This window comes from Coturnix japonica, chromosome 1, assembly GCF_001577835.2.
Source record: "Coturnix japonica isolate 7356 chromosome 1, Coturnix japonica 2.1, whole genome shotgun sequence".
NCBI classification, from domain to species: domain Eukaryota; kingdom Metazoa; phylum Chordata; class Aves; order Galliformes; family Phasianidae; genus Coturnix; species Coturnix japonica.
In genome coordinates, this window is record NC_029516.1 from 149351182 (window position 1) to 149373613 (window position 22432).

The 22432-nt window shown below is 39.9% G+C and overlaps 1 protein-coding gene across 1 annotated transcript in view; it reads right to left on the reverse strand.

Moving 5' to 3' along the window:
* Positions 1 to 22432, reverse strand: part of ENOX1 (ecto-NOX disulfide-thiol exchanger 1) — a 364528-nt gene that overhangs the window by 82629 nt on the left and 259467 nt on the right. The window contains exons 6-8 of the mRNA XM_015851740.2: positions 18926 to 19099; positions 16614 to 16820; positions 10060 to 10293 (exon numbers count right to left, since the gene is read on the reverse strand). Coding sequence (XP_015707226.1) covers positions 10060 to 10293; positions 16614 to 16820; positions 18926 to 19099 — 615 coding nt within the window. The remainder of the gene's footprint in view (positions 1 to 10059; positions 10294 to 16613; positions 16821 to 18925; positions 19100 to 22432) is intronic.

The following is a 22432-nucleotide window of genomic DNA, read 5'->3' on the forward strand; positions in this document are numbered from 1 at the left end:
AAAACCAACTGGAAGACATTTAAAATAAAAATTGGAAGATATTAAAACAGGCCGACTGTGTTGGAGGACACAGAAATGTGGAACATTGTAGGACTCTGCATTCTATGTGCAAAGAATAATGAAACACTAACACTCAAGTGATGATTTGGGCTTTTATTCTCAATCAGCAATCACTGCCCTAAAAGGCAAGGAGCCTGAAGTGCAGAGAGGACAAGTGACACGCTCTGTGCCCACAGCTCTGCGAAGAATAGATTTTACATTGCCTGATCTTTAGCATCTTATTAACTGAAACGTGCTTTCAGCTACAGCAGTGGGATTTGCTTGCCACAGCTGGATAGTCATGTTCACTCAGGATGCCTGAAAAAAGCTGCAAAATAAGAGCATCATAAAATCCTATCTCTGTATGATGTCTCTTTACACTAACATGTGATTAATCATCATCATCATTCAATAATTGTCTGTGGGAAGGAAAAGGTATCTTTATTTTCCATGTTGTTCCCTTTTATTAGTCTCCACTTCCTAGTTTTTCCAGATGCAAACAAGGCAGGTATGTATTAAGGTGTCCCTGATGAGTATATTAGCTGAATACGGGCCTCAGGAAAAAAAATAAGAAGAAGATATAAATGAAACTTATGCAAAAACTCTTCACACTGCAAGCAAACATTCTCTAAGCTTGGATAAAATCTTCAGCCTGCTGAAATGCATGAGAATTGGATGTCACAGATCCAGTATAGCCAAGAACTCATTCGCAGAACATAATGTTTATTACAATTAGTGTAGTCAGTAAAAATAACCTGTAAGGGCTGTTGGGAATGTTACCATGCAGTTTCTAACAATCTGTAGAGTCAGGTTGCTCTGCGGATGGCACCAGCCTGTTAACACTGAGGATGTGGCTGGCTGTGAGTAGAGAGTAACTACACAAATAATCTTTTTTTTTCCTGTAGACATCATTATCATCCCATGTAATTTATCACACAATACCGAAGTACCGTGATGAGTACATCATCACTTTCTATCCAGGTCGTGACACGAATGTCAAAGTGTGGAATACCTCTGAAGAGGTACATCATAACCTGTGATGGAACAACATGCACAACTGGGCAAAAAATGCTTCATGAAGCTGCAATCAGGAAAATCAGATGCACGGAGCCATTCTCCCTTTTTCTTACTTTAATCTCTCCACAGTACATGGCCTCATGTTGTTTTGTTTCAGAATCTACATGAAATGAAAACACTCCTCCTTTTGTTTTGTTTTCATCGGGCACAGTTGGTGTGTACAAGAGATGTTCATAAACATGCCATCCATCTGCCAGATAGAATCAACCCATTTAAAAGGACATACTGAAAACCTGCTTTAACTTACTATGCTGCCATAGAGCTGCAGAGGTCTGTGGGCCTGTTACAGTTAATTCATGGCTCTGTACTAGCAGGGAAAAAAAAATTCAGTGGTAAACATCAGAATCTTCATTGATTACATTATTAGAAGATATATTAAAAAATGCCAGAGGGTAATATATTCACAACAGGAGCACATTAGTAAAATCTCTTCTCTACTGATTCAAAATTTCCTTATTTCACCTTCTAGAAATAGGAAAATTAGAATTATTTTCTATTCCAAACCCAAATGCTCAGTGGCTGGCACAAGGTAACTCACCATGAATTAATTTTCTTCATCCAGAATGCAGTGACTCTTTCTGAGCAATCAGAGATTCACTTCGAAAATCAGATTTTTATACCAGACTGTTCATTTATATTTTATTTAGTAGATAAATAGCAGAAGAAATGCAGCAATGGAATCTAATTTAAGCAGAGCATGAACTGTCATGATTGCAGCCATTCATTAAAAAAATAAAACAAACCTCCTAATTCTTTTCCAAATTATTCCCTTGAGGTAAGATGCACATAAATATACAGTTTAAAAACATACTCTTAAAAATAAATTCCTTTATATAAGACGTGCTTTTATATGTAATTGTTCCTTAAAAATGAGCACAGGGTGGATTATTTCTTGCACTTAAATCTTTTCCAAATTAGAGCATATTTTAAGAAAATAAGATAGAATCCATCTCCTTCATGTCAGCCTCTGAGTTTGTAGCCCAGGGCTCCTTGTACAGTTAATGGAAAGAAATGGACATGTCTTCGGCATGCTTTGCCAGTTCTCCTCTGGCATAATTGAAGGTGGGGTGAATTGCTCCCCAGAAGTTCATGCTTTCCTCAATCAGTTGCAAAAGGAGCCTGGGGTGACCTGCTCAAATACAGCCATCACTGCAAGACTCACTGACATTTGGTCTAAGGAATGCCAACTATTATGCAAGTACAGCAGCTGCAGAACACCTACACAGCATTTGTGTACGCATGTTGGGTTTTCAAGTTATACTGTAAGCTGTGATGCACGCTGTGTCTTTTCATATACCCATCTATTGAGGACGGCTTGCTGGGTGTCTGTCACTAGAGACTTCCAGGTGCTGCTAGACTCAATCACATGCCTCTAGAGATAAGATATTTCACATTCCTCTTATGTCAACTGAAGATATTTGGCACTTAAATCCTAGCTCACAACTTAGGTTCAATGCAATATAAAGAAAAGAAAATGCATCCCTAGAGTTGTCTGAGAAATTGTCATAAGGGATATTTATATGTAAAAAGGAAAAATTTTTGACAAATGTTTTGCATTTTCTTCTGCCCACAATTTGACCACCTGAAAGCATCCCCAACCGACATCATATTCCAAATAGAAAAAAGCTATGACATGAATTACTAACAAATTACAAAATGGGGATAAGCATTGGAAACAATGACTTTACTCTCAGTTTATGGAGCTTCCCTTGTGTAAGGACAGAACTCAGTTCAGAGCAGTCGAAATTTTGTGACTATTTGTTTCTCAATGTTAAGCACATCCACAACGTGCTTTCACAATAGATGATGGTTTGTAAGGCCTTAGCCAGTAGACAGGTTAATCCGTCACTCTGAAACTACTCAACCACTCTTAATATTTTCACATGCATAGATATATCTCAAATACACACAGCTTTATGTTTTTGAACTTTGAAAGTGACATTGTATGCTGAACTTCTAGTCAAGGTAAGGCCAAACACTAAGGCTACAATTACTTTTAGCTTTGTTAGTACCATAGAATCCTTTGAGTTGCAAGAGACTTTTACAAGTCCACTAGTCCAACTCCCCTGCAATGAACAGGGACATCTACAGCTAGATCAAGTATTTCAGAGCCCCATCCAGCCTGACATTGATTGTTTCCAGAGACAGCAAGGGCATCTATCATATCTCTGGGCAATCTCTGCCAGTGCCATACCACCCTTACTATAAAAAGCTTTTTCCTCATACACAGTCTAAATCTTCCCTTTTTTAGACAGGAATAATTTTCCCCTGTCCTATTACAATAGCCCTGCTAAAATGTCTGTCCCCTTCTTTCCTACATCCCTCCTTCAGATACTGAAAAGCCACTCTCAGGTCTCACCAGACCCTTCTCTTCTCCAGGCTAAACAGCCTCAGCTCTCTCAGCCTGTCCTTGTAGGAGAGGTGTTCCGTCCCTGGCATCATTTTGGTGGCCCTTTTCTTGATGCACTCCAACAGCTCTGTGTCTCTCCTATACTGAGAATTCCACATCTGGATATGTTCCCAGCCTGGAGCTGCCCATCTGATCAAAGCCACTGCCAGAATTTCAAACTGAGCCTAGCCCCACTACCACAGAAAGGGACAGAGGTCAGCCAGGAGACTTCTTCACTACATATAACTGCGGCCTTGGGAAGATCTCTGCCCAAGGCTAGTCTGACTTCTGGTTTGATCATTTATTGGCCTATAATTAAGACTTCTCAATGGCAAGTGTTGAACTCAAAATAAAAAACAATAAGCCCTAGTGGGTGGCTGAAGCGGGTGAACCAGGTCAGAGAAAAGGAGCAGTAATATCATTCATCAGCCAGTCCAACCAGCTCCCCTGTGCACGAGGAGCAACCTGCTTCCCAGCACACACCACCCTTGGTGCTGTAACACCGACCTATTTTTCTCTTGGCTGAAGAGCTTCTCCTGCACTGACCTAGAAACACAACTCTCCAGTCTGCTACCCTCACTCTTTCTTTTTTTCTTTTTTATTTTTTTTCCCCAGCTCAAATACTTTATATAACTGTGTCATGCACCACACTTATCTGTCTGGTACTTTTGGAATTAATACCGTTTTTAACCCAATGGCACTATATAATAAGTGAGAATCTGGGAATACAAATTCTTACTGCCAAAGGGTTATTTTAAAGAAAGATTAATCATCCACCTTACTATGTCTTAAATAGCCTTAACTGTGTGCTATCCCTGAGAAACTTTTTCTGTTATATAATAAATGACTAGCTAAAGCCAGATTTGATAAAAATATACATATACATTTGCTAAAAGCTATTTAAAAAAAAAAATCTCAGTCGCCCCTGAGTCATCAAACTTCTTCTTTCAAATTCAACCAGAGAAGATTCTTCCAGAGATGGGTTTTGTGTGAGACACAGTGATCCATTATCTTATCCTGCAGACGTCATTATTGACAATAAGAAGTAATTATGAAGGTACTGAGTTTCCTCCCTACTTCTGAAAAAATCACACCACAAACTTTCAGATCAGTGAGCTGCAATTTGCCAGTTCATAGTAATTAACTCAAGTCATTTTGCAGCGCTGTACTTTTAATCAAGTGGGTTTGCAGAAAAACCTTAACATCTGCATTGATACAATCCAGACTAGGTGAGGGAGGGTGATTTTGGTAATACACTTAATAGTGAATGCATTTCTTTTGTGCTGATGAAGAGAGGTGCCCAGAGAACTGGGTTATCAGGGCAGTGACAGAAGAACAAACCTTTCACTCCTTTGCCAGGAGAGAGAACCAGCCTTGCAACATGTCTGCTTACAGCCCCTGCGTGAGACACTTGGAGCCAGATGCACAGTGCCACAGCAGATGCCATAAGCATATGGAAGAAAGAAGGAGAAGACGACGATCTAAAAAATGAGGAGGCTACGCAAACAGATCTGACGCTAAAGCCTCGAAGCACGTCTATTGTAGGTCTCTGCCTTGATATACCACTAATAAAAAAGATTGTGCTAAACAAAGGCCCAGAGCCTTTCAGCAGCAATTAAACTTGTTACATGTTGGATGTGTTAGGAGGATCTCAGCTTTGCCTCCCTCCACTGTTGCTTGGCACTGAGCTGCACCCTGTGGTATGAGAGCTGCCCCTGTGGATAAACAACCATGTCTGTGCAGCCCAAGAACGCCAGCAGCGCAGCTCTCCTCTCAGTGAAACCTCCCATTTCCCAAGCAATTAAATGTTGTTTATATTTCAAACGATGTGCATGGGCTGAGATTGTCAGGCTTGATGTTACCTGAATCTTGCACAAGATGCATCCCCAGTTAGTTCACTCTACTGTAACTGCCATCTATTTATTTAAATTTCCAATCTGTTCTCTCTTCAGGGGATAATACAGTGTCTGGCAAAGCAGCAACTTCTCAATTTTTCAAATTATTATTATTTTTTTAATGGAAAGCCACATGAATAACTTTCCTGTACTCATAAAGAGACACTGAATTTAGAAAGGGAGGTAAATACCCAGGTACTGTACATGACTTGCAGGTATTTACTTCTTTTTCTCAGAATATTTAGAAACATATTTTCAAATATGAAGAGGTGTCTATATTGGATGGTGGAACTATATAACTACTTGCAGCAAAAAAGACAGATGTAGTATTTTGAAGGAGTTTATTTGTAAGATGTGATTTCTGAAGATGTTTGAGATATGCTCGAATTAAGAATACCATAATGTTTAAAATTTGGCTTGGAAACATAAATGTCATAAGCACACACAAAAAAATGATCGGTTCCAATCCAAGCATTCCATTTAAAGACAAAAGGTTCACCCATCTCTCTAGTTGTGTGATGCTCTGGATACCACATTTCCTTTATAAAGCATCCAGGAAAACAAATGAGAAAGTATGCAAATTTGATCCTAAATATTTACTGCCACATCTCACTGTGTAGTAATAACACAACGTAACTCAAGAATCAAAATCTCAAACATGCACAAAAGAAGAAAGCTGCAACAAAGTAGAAGAGGGTCACATTTTTATATTATAATTGCAAAAGACATCATATTTTGCTGGTTTTGCTGGCATGGGAAAGGACTGTTCCCAAAGGCCTTTAAAGGTAGACAATTTGCATTTATGGTCACATTTCACTGCAAAATACTTTTGTTTACCAGACTTCACACCTGTGAAAATTTTTAGATAAGCATAGCCCTGGTATGAACAGGAGCTTCCCCCTGTTCCCTATCTAGTCTGACTGCTGGTTCATTCCCATAATCCAGGCTCAGTTTTCTTTTGCCTTCTTGTGCTAAATCTGCTATGACCAATGAAGAAGGCTTGCAAACATTGTATGGGAGTGTATCAAACACAGTTAAATCAAGTATTTTGTGACAAGTCATCTTCCCAGTGCAGTAAATGTCCTCTTTCTATGAACTATCATCTCCTTGGCTTCTCCCTCTTTTGGTTCTGGCAATGACCAACAGAGAATGTTGCTCACAAATTATCAATGCAGAGCAGCTCAAAAAGCATTTAATCAATGGGAGTTAGTAGTGTGGGCCTAAATTTTTAGAGTGACTGGCTCAGATTCATGAGACCTATCCCCAAAATGCTGGCAATATGTCACTGCCACATTGTGAAAAGTGGCAGTGGCAAAATGTAATAGGTGGATAGGGAAATAAACAACACTGTATATATTTACAGAGAAGAAAAGTGAATATACTCTTGGCTGTAAGCTACAGAAAAAAACGTTCACGCTGCCATCAAGGAAATAGTTATGAAGGATTGCATTTGCAGGACCCCGAAGACCTTAGTGAAGGGAAAAAAATAAGAAGACAAAGAAAAAAAAAGAAACAGAAAAGGAAAAGATTGCCATTAAACATCACAGTCTCACACAGTTTAAAATGGGAAGCGGTGATGAATTGTGCTAGCTCATAGTTTCCTTTATTAGTTCCAACAATTTCTGCATGAAGCAAGTGTTCTTTCCCAAAATGAAGGGATATGGGATAGTCCACAGACAGCAGGGAATGGAGAGTAAGACACAACCCCTCAAGCTTTTGCAGGTATGCACAGTTTCACATACAATGGAGGTATCCCCGCTCCCAGACCCAGCCACCAGGCACTGTGTTTTCAGAATCCAGCTGTTACTTCACTGAAGCTTCATACTAGTAGAGATTATCTGGGTGAAATAATATAATGAACTTCTGTTTCCAATGAGCATAAAAGAGCCCTGTCTACCCTGTCACCCACTTTTCTCCACCGCAGTGACTGCCATACGAGGTGGCTTTAGCACACAAAATATAGAGGAATCTGCTGGCGATACTAAGGTGAGAACTTCCAGCCAAGTCTGGCATAAAAAAACCAATGACTTCTTTAAGTCTTGTACTGCAGTTTGTGGAAGGTGAAAAAAGATACTGTCACCTCTGTTATAGAACCAATAAATATCTAAAGACTACAACAGGATACTGTCTGATGAGTCTAGTTCATCTCAGCTCAGTGTTACATTTCTTTGCCATCAAGAATTTCCAAGGTTATTTTGACAACAAAAGTTCCTTGGACTCAGACCAAGTTGTCTACATCTGTGATTGCAGAGCAGTGTCTTGGGATGACAGATGTTCAGCTATTTGGCGTGCTTTTCAGCTTGTGTTGCTTAGTGAAGTTCTGGAGGCACTGCAGGAGCTGAAACCGGCACACTGGGGACCTGCAGCTCTACCTCGTGAGTCAGCAACAGAGCTCAGGACTCTTTTGAGGCAGGTATCATGGGGAGGTCATGATGAAGAAAACAACTGCAGGGCATCTACTCAGCAACAACACTTTCAAGGCAAATCCTGTTAAGAGCAGATATATTGTGATCCTCTTCTGGATTTGCAGCAATGCAAGTCTGGTGTCACCCAGAGAACAGGTATATCGACACAGAGTTTTATAAATATGTGCATATACAAACGTATGTATGTATTTGTAAATACATCTCCTGTTAGATTCACTGAAGCCCATTTAAATTCTGAATGTGTGATGACATGAACTGCCCCTTCTCACAATGAAAAATGTATTTTTTGTGCAGTTTTTCCTTTATTTTTAGGATGCTCATGATGACTCTGTGTTGCCCAAGGCAGGCCCTGATGTTCTACTCACTCCCTCACAGATACTGGCCAAGATGTCATTGGAAAAGTCAAGCAGAGTGTAGGACTCGCAGTATAATGATTGGACCCCATCTTCCTAGATAACCTACTACAACAGACAACCAACTGAGAAGGGAGGGTTTTTTTCCCCCCACATTTTGCATCCTCAACAACCTGTACAGTTAAAGAACCAGTTACCTTAATCTTGCTAAAGGATAATGTTTAGTTAATTAAATGTTCTTAAAACTGCAGTATGTTAATTTGCTGGATTTAAATGCTTTTTAACCCATAAAAAATGAACTTACCATTTTGAATTCTCAATTACCTGTATTCATTTGCTCTGGTCAAATGTCCTTCAAAAGAACCAAAGCTCCAAAAACTTGAAATAAGTTTTAATTAAGCATGGAAGCTTCCCAGACTGAAAGGAAAACCCCTTCTAAATATAGACATCTCAAACATTTTGCAGAAATCCACATTCCCTTACCCCAAGCAATGGCTAGCCATACAGAAGAAACTGCCCAGACTTCTTGTATTTTCTGGCTTAGCTCAGGAAACCTCTAGGCCTTCCTACATTAAGAAAAACTTCCCTATAAAAGATTAACTCCTAAAACAGTCAATTGAAAACAGATTCTGGGAACAGATGGATCTAAAACTACTGTATTGTATAAGCTCTAGAGGAGCTGGACTGGAATCTAGGTAAGAAATTAAAAAATCTTATATTTGGGCCTCATTCTTCTTTTCCTCTTGGCCTATCAATTTATCTGCATTATTGTAGCAATCTTCCAGTTGTTTCTAGTGCTATTTAATAGAGGAATGTACACAGCCAGAATATTAGTTAGCCTAACTAGCAATCAACTGATGTAACAGTGACCAATGCAGTACTCAAAGAGACAGTAGGGTGCATCTCTGCTCCATGCTCCAAGGATGCAACAACTTTGCACTGTTCTCCTGAAGCTTCACAAACATGTTTCAGAGTTAGAGCACAGGCCAGCATGCTGACAGATAGATAGCTTACATCTAATCTGGGTAATTCCGAAACAGTGGCAAGAATCACAGTTTCTTGTGACCTGGCTGGCATACAGCAAAGTAACGTGCTTGGCCACCACATGGGGAAAGAATGCCAAGCACAGCTGCTAAACATTGAATGAAAACCAACACAAGTCTACATGGTATGAGGAGTTGTTTACTTGACTTTTTAAATTATTTCTTTACTATGAGTATTTTTACTTCTTTGCTTCTTCCTCTGTATGTTAACTTTTAAAGACAGAAATCTTCACTTTTGTAAAATACTAAGTCTTTGAGTGTATCCAGAAGAAGCAAACAAGCAAGCAAACACATAACAAAACAATACATTATCTTGCACATGTAATTCCCTAAAGAGGGAATGAGAGAATTGATGGTGTGTGTCAGAGATAAGTTGTGCCACTGCATCTGAAGGGTGTGTTAAAATTCAGATCACGAGAGCAATTGAAATACTAGGAATTTGGACAGTCACATGCATGTAATATAACAAAATATCATTTAAAAGTATTTTAAGAATCAGGCCCTTAATATGAAAGATGTGTGTAACAGGTTGTCTCATTATGAGAACACTTTCAGAGCACACAATGACATCAGATGAGCAGAAAAATAACCTACAATATAGTTTTCTATAAGCTGTGTTCCAGCTGTTAAAGCACAGCTAGATGGACAGATACCATACATTTCTAGCAGGTGAGTGAGTAACATTATGACTGGCATAAAAATGGCAGAGGAATTAGGGGAACATTAGCAGGGCACGTAATGAAATACATCAGAGAGAAATCACTTCCCGTGTTCTGACTTCTGGATGGTCCCTGCTCCTAAGGAATAATGCACTGTAAAGTATCAAATGCTGCTTACCTTTCAATTTTTCAGCCAGCAAAGCAGCTTCGTGTTCAGAATAATGCATTATTGCTGGAGGAGAAGGAGGGCGCAGTCTGTCTTCTTCCATTTTACGTCTGTGGCGTTCTTCTCGGGCTAGCATTCTTTGTTTGCATTCCCATTCATAAAAGTCATCTCTTGCCTGAGCAAAATCAACATGAAGGCGGCCTGAATCCTTTTTGTCTGTGCTAGATCCTAATCTCATGCGGTAACCTGAAATCAACAAGCAGAACTAACTGTTGAGGGACTTCTTTGCTCATTTTTTTTTTCTTTTCTTCCCCCTCAAGTGCAGTTGAAATATTCAATCACATGCTCCCCCTTATCTACACAGTATCTATCGATCATGGTGCTTTCACAGGAAGATAAACACTCATCCACTTTTTCTTTCCTTGCAATTTTCTGCATCACCTATCAACATAATAGATGAGCTGAAAGAGTAGCCCCAAAGGTACACAATCTACATTCCTTCTCATGAGTTTTTCCAAATATGTCATTTTTCCAACTGATACTCCTAAAATTTATTAAAGGAAAGGGTACCAACACTAAAAAAGGATCTACTCTGGTTTGAATGTGAAGTTCTTCTTCCCCCACTGCCATTCAGACCATGAACAGCTTAGCGTTGTTGTCCAACCCACCAGTGGAATGAAAAGTGTAGGAAAATGCTGAAATTTATATGAGAAAATTGTATTACCTTAATTTCTGAGCAACAAAGAAAGTTATGTTATACCTGTGTTGATACTAGATCTCAAATTTTGAAGCTTCTAATTGCTAATACCACATAATATGGCAACAAACATAAACCACCTATAAATTATTCTAAGGCAGAAATAATATAAAACATTAAGTTGAGCATTCTTTTAGAAAATTCTAAGACCATAGGAAGATTTATCAGACATTTGCAAGACCTCTTTCAGAACAGATAACCTATTACATCTCATCTTTAGAGATCTACATATTCATAATTTGATGGATTTATCATACACTAAAGCTAGCAGACTGTAATGGCTTTGTTTAAGGCAGGAGCTGTACAAAAGCACAACTGGGCTCTCTCTGAACTGAAATCCTTGGCTGCATTCAAAAGACGAACAAATCACACCATAGCTATAAAAGGAGCCTTTCATGGCCATCCTGTGGAAGAACATATGCCGGGCACCAGTCTTTTTTCAAGTTTTATTTCCAAGGTTGAAAGATACTCACAGAGCAGTTTCTCTGACTTTTAAAATGCTGATTCAGGGAAGGTGTGAGAGAACACCAAGCAGGAAGCAGTAAACAGACCTCCATCTGCAGGTAAAATTAATCAGCCTGCACAGGGCTAGCTCAGATTTCTCCATATCAACACGCTGTTGTAACTGCAGTAACAGAACAGCCCAGCTGTGACTTCTCATATCGTGGGATGCTGTGGGTATGGACAATGGGCAGAACTGGCACATAAAAGAGCTCTTCAGAAACTCTACTACAACTATAGTGAAATAGCCCCAGGGACTGGAAGCTCCTCTTCAAAATGGCAGGAAAAAGAAGTTTGCCATTTTTGAACAGTAATCCAAAAGAACCCACCTTTCAAGTCATGCAGTTTGCCAGTGTTTCGAAGAGCTGCAGCACCTCATCACTAAAGTTAAAACTCAGTCTTCAATTTTCTCCAGGGACAGCAAAGTTAAAGCTTCTGTGGTAGATTAGGAGCATTTTTGCAAGAAAGCATATCTAGGCATACTCTGTTGTACTGCTGTAAAAACATCTTGCTGTATGAATGAAAAGGACTGGCTATACTATACCACACATGAGATGATGTCAAAGCATAAATGCTACACATACAGAGATCACAGAATCACGGAATCATTCAAGTTGGAAAAGACCACGAAGATCATGTAGTCCAAATATCAACTCAACATCACTGTGCCCATAAAACCATGTCCCTCAGTGCTACATCTACATGTTTCTTTGACATCTCCAGTGATGGTGACTCTACCACTTCCCTACACAGCCTGTAGGCCAGAAAGTGACAAAAACTTCTATGGATCAGACCAGATCTGGTTTCCAAGGTTTACAAACTTGGGGTGAAGAGATACAAACAATGGGATTGTTTGTTATTATAAAGTCCCTTCTACTTTGCTCTACTTTCTTCTATTCAGAGGAGAGCGCACTACCTTTATTCCATGAAGGCTACATGTAGCTTTAGTTACAAGATGCTGGAGAGAACAACTGCAAATATCCTATATCCAGTGAAAGAAAACAGAAGAATAGAGTGTGAGTGGCCTTTTGGCCCAGAGATCTGAACTAACAAGGGGATGATTTTGTGTTTTTCTCCCCAGAGATGTAAACATGAAGGGATCAGTGGTGCAGTTATTCTGATAACCATGACAAATGTTACACCCAAGATGCATTCCATACATAGTGACTGCTTTGTGCCAAAATGGTGTTATCAGCAATGTGAAAGGACACCGCCAGGGTTCTGGGTCTTGTGAACCTAAAATTAGATCACACAGTTGGGCTGCCCTTTCCAGGAAGACATGTTCTCTCTTCTTGTCCCCTATCTATCGCCTTATTGGAAGAAACATGTTGGATACAGCCACACTGAGAAATGCAGCACTGCAGGGAGCAAGGTCTTCAAAGCCATAGTTAATCTGTAAAGAAAAAACTATTGTAAAGGGCTGTGCTTGTGCAGTTTTGCTCATGCACCCATCTGGTGCAGTCTTACTGAAGTCTTACCTTATTTTTTAAATAAATGGGGATAGCACAGCGTAAATTGCAATCCACAACCCAGTCTCCTCTGTAGCACTGGACAAATGGTTCCCTTCAGGTAACCAGTTTAACTGCCTCCAAATGAACAGATTTTTGAAATTACTGGTGAATCACACTGAGATAATCAGACCGCTTGTTTAATTGTTGAAGCTGAATGTGGTCAGTCAGCCAGGTGGCTTTCACCAGCATAGAGACTTAGAATAACTTTACTTGGAAAGGACCCTGGACATCTTCTAGTCCAATCACCTTTCTAGGTGACTTCAAAATTAGATCAGATTGCTCAGGGCTTGGCATCCTTCCCTTAACGAAAAATCAAATCCCTCTTTGGCATGTCTTCTTGTTCCCTCCTAAATCAGGCTCTGGGGACACTACAGGACCAGTGACCTCACCAGTGAAGAACAGACTTCTTGACAGGTCGACAGACAGCAAGACACTGTGTAGGCAGTGATGCAGGACTGGCAGGATCTATTTTATATATGTGATCCTCAGGCACCCATCTGTGATGGCAGATCTGAGCTGCAGGGCAGCTGGATGGCAGGCTCTTTTCCAATACCCTGTATCTGTATTGATGTTCAAGGGTATTTATTGCGTGAGAGAATCACCTGCCTTTTCTCCCTTCCTGCACAGACAATGAATTGCCCTCACAAAACCCTTTTCCCAGCTTTTTGCTCAGGACTGCAGCTAGCACTAACTGTGTGCCTGGCCTGTCATTTTTTATTTCAGTTTCACATACACAGTGGCAGAGGAAAGAAATCTGGGAACTTGCCAAGATCCTCACTTTAAAGGAGCAGCAGCAAGAAAAATTAATGAGGGTGCTAAATAAAAATCAAACATGATATTTCCATATCACTGATCTAGGAAAAACTCCATAGTTTGACTTACCTTTGAGTGTTGCTATACTGGAGACCAGTCAACAACTGCTAACTGAGGATCTAGATCAGATTGCTGACAATGGTTGAGAACATGAAACGAAAACCAGTACTAAATAGAAACTCACATGGAAAGATACTGTCATAGAAAAAATGCATCCTTAGGCTTTTGGGGTATAAGCAGTTCTGTCTAAAGCAACTTGTTTGGCCCTTATTTTAAGTACAGGGCCATCCAGGTTTGTAGGATTTTCTGACTCATTAGCCACAAGAGTGTAGTACACAGAGTTTGAAGAAAGAGCTTTCTCATGAGGTAACATGTTGACTATGGAAAGCCTTCTCCTTGGGAGATCAAAATGCAACTTCCAGGGCTAAAAGCAAACCTTCCTCAAGTCAGCCTTTCTATCGTGGGTTTCTACCCATCTCCCAGACTCCTTTTATACACTTTTAGTTGGGAGTGGAAAGGAAAAAATTCAGCCATTAAACTGCTTAATGGATTTTCTAATCACTTGCATTACTCTGATGATAAGTGCAGGATAAATACTGAGTTTGATGAGATTAGATGGGGTAGACAGATAAAACTGATTAGGTAGACAAAATTATCACTATGTTACAGATATCAAAGGCAGGATTCTTCCCTAATATAACACGCATACCATATTTACCACAAATTCTGTTTGTATTTCTCTCTTGTCTCTTCCAGGGGAAATAAAAGGCCGTAACAATATGCTTTTCCATCATCATTTCAGAATATATTATGTTTGAAAACAATATAAATTTGATTAGAAAAGCATAATATTTCAGTACAGATAAAAGGTGCCCCTGCCTAATGCCTGACCTCTCTGACTTGCTGTGCTGGGGGACATTCAGTGCTCCTTGTTTCATCTGCAGAGGTCTGCAGAAATCACTGCTGGTGGCAAAAAAGAAGGGAAAGCTGCCTGCTAAGCACCCCTGCTTTTCTCTCCATCTCAGCTATGCTGTTTTGTTTGTTTGGTTGGTTCTCCTGATCTGGTCAGAGGGACTATGTTAAAAGTTTTAGGAGGAGAAGAAAAGAAAGATGGGGGGAGAGGGTGAAAAAGGCAATGGAGACAGAAGTGTGACACTGATGAAATGAAAGGGAAGAAGGAAGGCTAAGAGAACAGCACATAGAAAAGGATCAAGAACTCAGGAATGCGCTGTCAGAAAAAATCATAAATAGAGGATGAGAAAGGGAATGTCTCCTCCATCTCTTCTTGCCTCCTTTGTTCTGGGTGCACACATAAGTAAGGGCACACAACAGCATGGGAAATTTTCCAGCAATCATCAGATCTGGTGCTCCAGGATTTTTCCACAGAAAACTGAAACAAAACTTTACTTCGAGTAAGAGAGACAAAGGGTGCGCTGAGCTGCAGAAAATTGGGGAACTGAGATAACAGGACAGTGGCTCTGCCCCAGAATGTCAGTCTGTAAATTTCTGCATTTTTCTATGGCCTCTTTCTTGCTACTGTTATAATGTATTAAATAGATTAATCCCAGTTCCTATTGCATTTGGTGAGCCTTCTCTCAGCTCCTCCACAAGCACTCTGTTGCTGGTGGAGCTGGAGCCTCCTTAGAACAGATGCTGGGATGTGCACTGCCTCTTCTTACTACTGTAAGGTCTGTAGCCTGCCCCCATAAGGTACAGCATCATGGAAGTAATGCATGGATAAACATATAAAAAGGAAGCATGGAAAATGGGAGGAGGGAATGAGGAGGGAGGAAGAAATGGGGTGAAAATAAATAAAAATAAAAGATTTTTTTTTTGAAAATTTAAATAAATTTTCAAAAGACAGGAGAAAAATGCATAAAGAAATGAAGATCTGAAAGAAGCATCAAGACGCAGAAATATTTTAAAGAAATCCATACATAGGTCTTATAAAATTCACAATTTTGTATAGCTATTTGAACTAATATTTAAATCAGTCAGCTTGTTATTTGTATCCCTAGCTCTCTTTTGGGTGGTCAAATGGGGTCTCCTCAAAGTAACTGTACACAAGATGGGTAAGCCTGATTGTGTCAACTGGTATCGATGAAGGAACAGTCTCTATCTCTCATTCATTTGAGTACCATGCATGTAGGTTGAAGGTTTTACATGACACTTGTGGGGCCAAACAAAGACAGAAGGTCTCAGAGGGACAAGATTCAGAAAGAGGGGTGAACTGGTCAGTGGAGACACATCGGCAATAGGATCCAACTTTGAAGGCGGAGGAGGGATCAGTAGGGAAGTCAGTACTTATGTAAAGGACACTGACAGACACTGAAGCCTGATTTTAGAAAGCAAGGCTGCTTTTTTTTCTTTCTTTTTTTTTTTTTTCTTTTTTTCTTCTCCCTGTGAATTATGGTTTTGTGGTCTGATTCTCTGTGGGAAAATAAAAGAGATTCTGGAATTTTACATTTAAAATACTGTGTCACTTGTGATCCTGGGAGACAAAAGGCACAGCTCACAGATGGGTCTCAGAATCTAACCCAGGTGGTTTCATAAATAAAGGCAGACTTTATTCACACTGCTCTTCAAATCTATAAAAATATGCCAATGAAATTGTCAGGCTATCACAGAAATTGGCACTGGAAAACAGCAGCATTCCTGGCCTGGTGCCCTCCTCTTTCTACAACCTGTGAGCAAAACTACATAAACCTGTGTAAATCGAAAATAAGATTGTTCTGTAGTGAATTTCAGGGTCTGTTGCATTGTTGTGGGATGGCAGGAAATTGCTCCTGGGTACTCAACATACAAAACGGCTCACAAGTTTTGGCAGACACAGAGATATGCAGAATTGCCCCTTGCAACTCCAAGCTAGAGCCACTGAGCTCAAAAAAGGACTTCCTGGGATAAAAGCTAAGAAAATAAGCAAACATTACCATCACAAAATACAAATGAGAAGCAAGGAAAATCCATTAAAAAATGTGAAGTACCAGAAAGATACAGTGCCTTGTCCACCATGAATTCCTCCGCAAAGCGGATATGACAGAAATTCTTCTTGCTTTTCCGAATTGCTGTTATATCTCCACACTGCTCAAAGACTTCCTGAATAATTTCCTCTGTTGCGTTTTCTGGTAATCCTCCAACAAACACTGTTTTGCACCCAGGAGGTCTCTCTCTTGTTGAAGGTGGTGGAAGATCTAAGTCAAAACAGAAATCACATTGGAATACAAAATTCGTCTTTTGATCCATTGGTTCTATTCAGTTCAGGGCAGCAACAGTTATTTGACATAGCATGGAGGCAGGAGAGAGGGAGAAGCAAAATAATTGAACAGCACAGAAATTGTCCAAAATTGGCTACTTGAATCTAAACCTTTTCAAGTTTTAGGTGGCTTTTGAGAGCCTAATTCCTGCCACTTTTAGGTTATTCTCCAGGCTAAGGTCTAAAAGGATCTTCTTTTCCCTACATAGTCTCCTGTTTGAAGATACACACACACACACACACACACACACACACATGCACACACACAAAGAAAAAAAGAAAGAAAAAGAAAAGAAAAATAAAAAAGAAAAAATTGGAAAATACTCTATTTCAAAGCTTTTGTACTTTCACCATCTCCTGCTTACACCCACCACTCACTGCACTCATCTGTCTGCCTCAGTTTAAGCCCCCTGAAAAGAAGCCCATGAAGCCAGGAGGGCTGGGCACCCTTCCCTCATTTTAGCATAATTCCATTTATTTCTCAGAGTACAGGACTAGTGCAAACAGCAAAACAAAGCAGTAAACACGATGAAGTGACAACATGATGAAGGCGCTCCGCCGGTTATCTCCTCTGTCTTTGTGCCAGATAATGGAGCAGACGCCAGCGTGCAGGGAGGATAACCTCACTGTTTACAAGTACTTGTGAGATGGAATAGCTAGAAATGTTATTTTTATGTATATACATATATATGGACACTTAAATCAGAAAAGCATTAAACTTTTGAGGGCTGTGTGAAAAATATGCTCTGTCACAACACTTCACCTTGTTCAGATGTAAATTGCTAGAGCACTCATCTAACAGTAATTCTCTGAGCAGGAATTTCTGATTGAAATGAATTAATATATATATATATATTTTTTTTTACCCTTTAACATATTAAAAGGGGCTACAACATTAAAATATCCGTATATACATTCACACATTCAGTTTGATTAAAACATGATCTAGTTACATTGCAAATTCAGACCACTGGACTATTTGCTTAAATTTCTCTTTTGTCTTCATAATGATGGTGAAAGCATCTGGTCTGATTGCTATGAAACTAAATCCCTGGGGCTGGCACAAACAAAATTAGGCTTTTTGGTCTGCCCTCATCGTGGTGGCTCAGTGGGAAGTTTTCCATTCGCACAAAGTCCCAGAATGGGTAGAAGGATGCCTGGTCCTCATAGAGAAACAACTCATCGGCATTCTGCCTCCCCCAAAATAGTAGGAGAGGAATAATAGCTTCCCTTTCTCTGTATCTAGATCACGTGCTGGAGCTGTGCAGAGCCTGGGTATAAAGTGCTCTATTCAGGGCCATCCTTGTTCATCCATGGACAATTCAGGTTGGTTCCATCTCTTGGTGGGCATAAAGAAGATTGGTGCCATATAACCAATACTGAGATGTGGACATCTTCAGAGAGTAATCTAGTTTAGGTTCCCCAGTTACATCTCAAAAGCCAGATGGAAGAGATTTGGGTCAGCACTCCAAACTCCTTGCCTGTGTAGCAAGTTATCACTGCACTAAGGCTTTCCACTAGCTGGACATGGGGAGAGTAACCAGGAAGGGCTCAATGGATGGAAGACTTTAGTTTTCCCTACCCATGGCTCAGAAACATCTGTAGGATGGACTTCTGACTCAAACCTCATCTCAAGAAGTGGTTCTTCACAGTGATGCTATCACCATCTGACACCTGGCCAGACACAGGACAATGAGTGGCCTGTGCAGCAGCTTCAGACACTTTTGGTTTGAACTGACTTATATTTTGTGACACTCTGATGTAAAAGAAGGACAGATTTGTACTACAAGTCGTGTAGTTTTTCAGACTCCGTTAGCCTTAAATAATTCATTTTCCTTTTTGTGCAAGCTGTGTAATTTTTTACATGACCTTGCAGAGATGAGTGAACATGCTTTGAGACTCCTCCATGAGCAGAGCAGAACTTGTAAGGGAACACCATACCTGCCTTACTTTACTTAAAAAACATAGTTTTTTATTAGATAAAAATCTTTCAGGAAATATATTTAGGAAAAAAACATTTTTTTTTAAATCAGGCCCACTTACTTGGGTTTGGAGGGAAGAGTGTGCAGCTTTTGCAGTGAATTATTTCCTTGACTACAGGCACATCTGTTGGTGGTGGTGGTGGCACTAACCCCATGCCTGGTATCATTGGGTTAATCGGAGTGATTCCAGTCATCATGCTAAGGCTTGGATCAAAGCCTGGTACACAGATTGAATCTGTAAATACATAACATAAAATCCTGGCTTTTAAATCTTAAAACTACTTGTTATTATTTTCTTGCATATACAGTTTTTTGTTGTTTCTTTGTTTCTTGGTTGTTTGCTTTTCTTTTTCCCCCAGCATCACTGTTAAAAAAGAAGGCAAAATGAAAAAGGAGAAAGGAAAAAGGAAATATAGGAAAAGGGAAAGTGGAGAGGCAAGGGGAGAGGGAAGGCAGTGGGCCAGAGAAGGAGTGGGAGAGAAGGAGGGAGGTACATTTGCACTGATCCATTCCAATAGAAAAGAAAATACTGTGCATAAAGAAAGAAACGTTACATAATTTACAATATTAACATGACTGAGTGAAACATATCACATTAAGGTGTAAAACCATGCATCACGAATATCTGCTATCATCTGGAATGCAATTTACTATTTCATAATGCCTCTGTGGTGTTTACGTTGCCTTCTGATCAGAGTGTACAAAGAATATCATTTAACATTGATATGCCCTCTCCATCTAATTGTCAGACAGATTTATCACAACACAGGCTTCTGACATGTGACCTTGATTTACAAACACCATGGAGAAATACCGATTTTCAGCTGTTTTATACAAGTGTAGTTATCCAAGACTTCTAACCTCTTCATCCAGGAATATAAACTTTCAGCTGCATAGAATGGGGCATTTCTGAACCTTGGAATTAATTCCTTCTTGTCCTTTTATTTAATCGGATTAGTAGATTCTCTTCAACACACATATCACTAAAATGCACCACTGTAGCATCATAAAGTAAAATGCGTATTTGGCAAATACTACTCTTTCTCCTTCCTGATCTCTTTGCCAAGACTTCATACATACTATTTAAAGCTGAAATATTTACAGGGGAGCACCAGTGCTGTAATACCAAGACTTGTAATAAGCAGATGTTTTAGATGAACTGAGAGCCAACTTCTGAAATTTGCTTTTTTCTAAAACAAGGCTTTGGGTTTCTGGAGGCATAATGAATAAAATATTTTGAGAGACCAATCTCTTTGTTGGCACAACACTGCTGCTATTTGGTTTCATCAATTATTTAAAAGAAGAGACTTACTTTGGTGTTCTACAGGTTTTCTGCTGAGTTTTCTGGCTAGCAACTGGAAAGTATTTAATGATACATGTAAACACGGGGTTTGGTAGCTTGGGAGCTTGTTTGTTTTGAAGAAGCAAAGAGGGAAACAACTCCTTCCCCAGGATTTTTTTTTTATCTTTAGGAAACTTGAGCTACATTTTGCTACAAGGCAGCATGATCAACTGATGTAACCAGAGAGGCCTGCTTCTTCATCCTAAATCTGCTGTTGAAAAGCAACGTGGCCTTGATTCAGCCTGATGACCTTTCCCTATCTTAATTTCCATATGTACAAAACAAATACTGTAATATTAACTTACTGATGAGAATTTGTTCACATTTTTTGCTAGCACTTTGTAGGGATAAAGCACTCTGTGGGAGCTGAAAATCAGCATTCTTATTTCCGTGAAGCATCCATACGCATCTTTGGTGGGAACAACAGCTGAGGACTTACAACATCTACTCCAGTAGAGCTTGTACCTGTCTCAGCCACATGCCCCCACTCTCCATATGCTCGCTGACTGTCAGCCTTCATCACTTTCAGCTGGCTCAGTACAAAAGCACTCCAAGTGCACAGCCAGCAAGGATTTGCTTGAGGCTTATTGAAGACTGTATTAATGAAAACTCATGATATTACATTACTTTTTTAATAAGTGGGCTTATGAAAAAGGATTTGCTTTGGGTGCGGTGCTTCTTTTCAATACTGATGTATATGCATTGCTTTTCAGATTAGGCTTTGAAACTCAGAACCTGCCATTCATTCCTTGGGATGCAGTATTGGCCATATTAAATATTCATGGCTAGTGAACACTGAGAAAGAAAGTCAGAGGTGAAAGGGTACAACACAATTCAAAGAAGTCCCTAGGACATGCTTATTTGCTAAATCTCATCTTTTAAAAGCTATATTTTCAACAGTCACAATAGGCCACACTCTCTTTCTGTAGGTGTGGTCTGCTGAGTTCTCCATGTACTGTGCCATATTGATCCTCTCGTAGCATCTAGGAAATGCAGGAGATGCCTTGTCCATCCCTCCAGACAAATGCATCTACAGTCACAGCCAGGCATGAAATTGCATATTAAATCAAATACTCCTAACTGAGCTACAGCATTATGAGATAAGAATGGAACATGTGGAGTAGATGAAACAAGATGTAGAGAAAGCCAAGTTCTTCCCATACTGTATGCATCTTTCAAGTCCCATGTGAAAGCCAAGGAGAAACAGCCTCATCTCATGACTGTTATCACAGGCTGCATTTAACCATTGATTTTTTCTCTGTGGAGCAGTTATTATATGTGTTTCAGTTCCTCTACAAGATCAGTAACTGAAACAACAGCAAACTACTCACAATGCAGACAACCAAATCAAAGGCAGTACGATTCAAAAGGTACAGTTTTCAGAGTATTCAAATGACAGTGGTACATACAGAGAAAAAACAAATCTAAGGGAGATGGCAACAAGGACATCTGAGTCCACAAATGCAGCTACCATGGCTTCAAAAGGGAGATGAGAGGGAGACAATTTAGATTGAACATCAATCAGAGCAGGTGTCCTAGTGGACAACAGGTTGACTGTGAGCCAGCAGTGTGCCCTTGTGGCCAAGAATATCAATGTTATCCTGGGTGCATTAAATGAACACAGCCAGGAGGCCAAGGGAGGTGATGCTCTCTCTTTACTCTGTCCCAATGAGGCCATGAAGAATACTGCGTCCAGTTCTGGACTCCCCAATTCAAAAAAGACAGGGATAATCTGGGGAGAGTCCAGCAGAGGGCCATAGAGATGATAAGGGGCTTGGAGTATCTCCCATGTGGGGAAAGGCTGAAAGACATGGGATTGCTCAGACAGTTTTTTAACCAGGTGCAGGCTTTCCTTCTTTGTGATCTTGAATTCGTTGCCTCATTTTTCCAATGAAATGCTTTCATATATTACATGAGCAATGAGAGGATGCACGAGTACCATCCGTAAAGCATTCTGGAAATGAAATATAACTGCTTCAGTAGAGAAAGCTATTACTGTGTACTGTGGTGATGGAAAATTCAGTTGGGTTTCTGAACATGGAGGATCTTGTTCAGAACCTCGAATAAATTGTTGGTGTTTGCCTCTACAGAGAAGCTGATGCATGCCCCACCTGCACAGCGTTGACAAGCCATGGAGAAAGTCTATAGATGATACAACCAAAGGAAATACCAGTCTGGGCTCTGAGGTGCAGAGAAAAGAGAACAAATAAAGTCATTTGAAAGGAA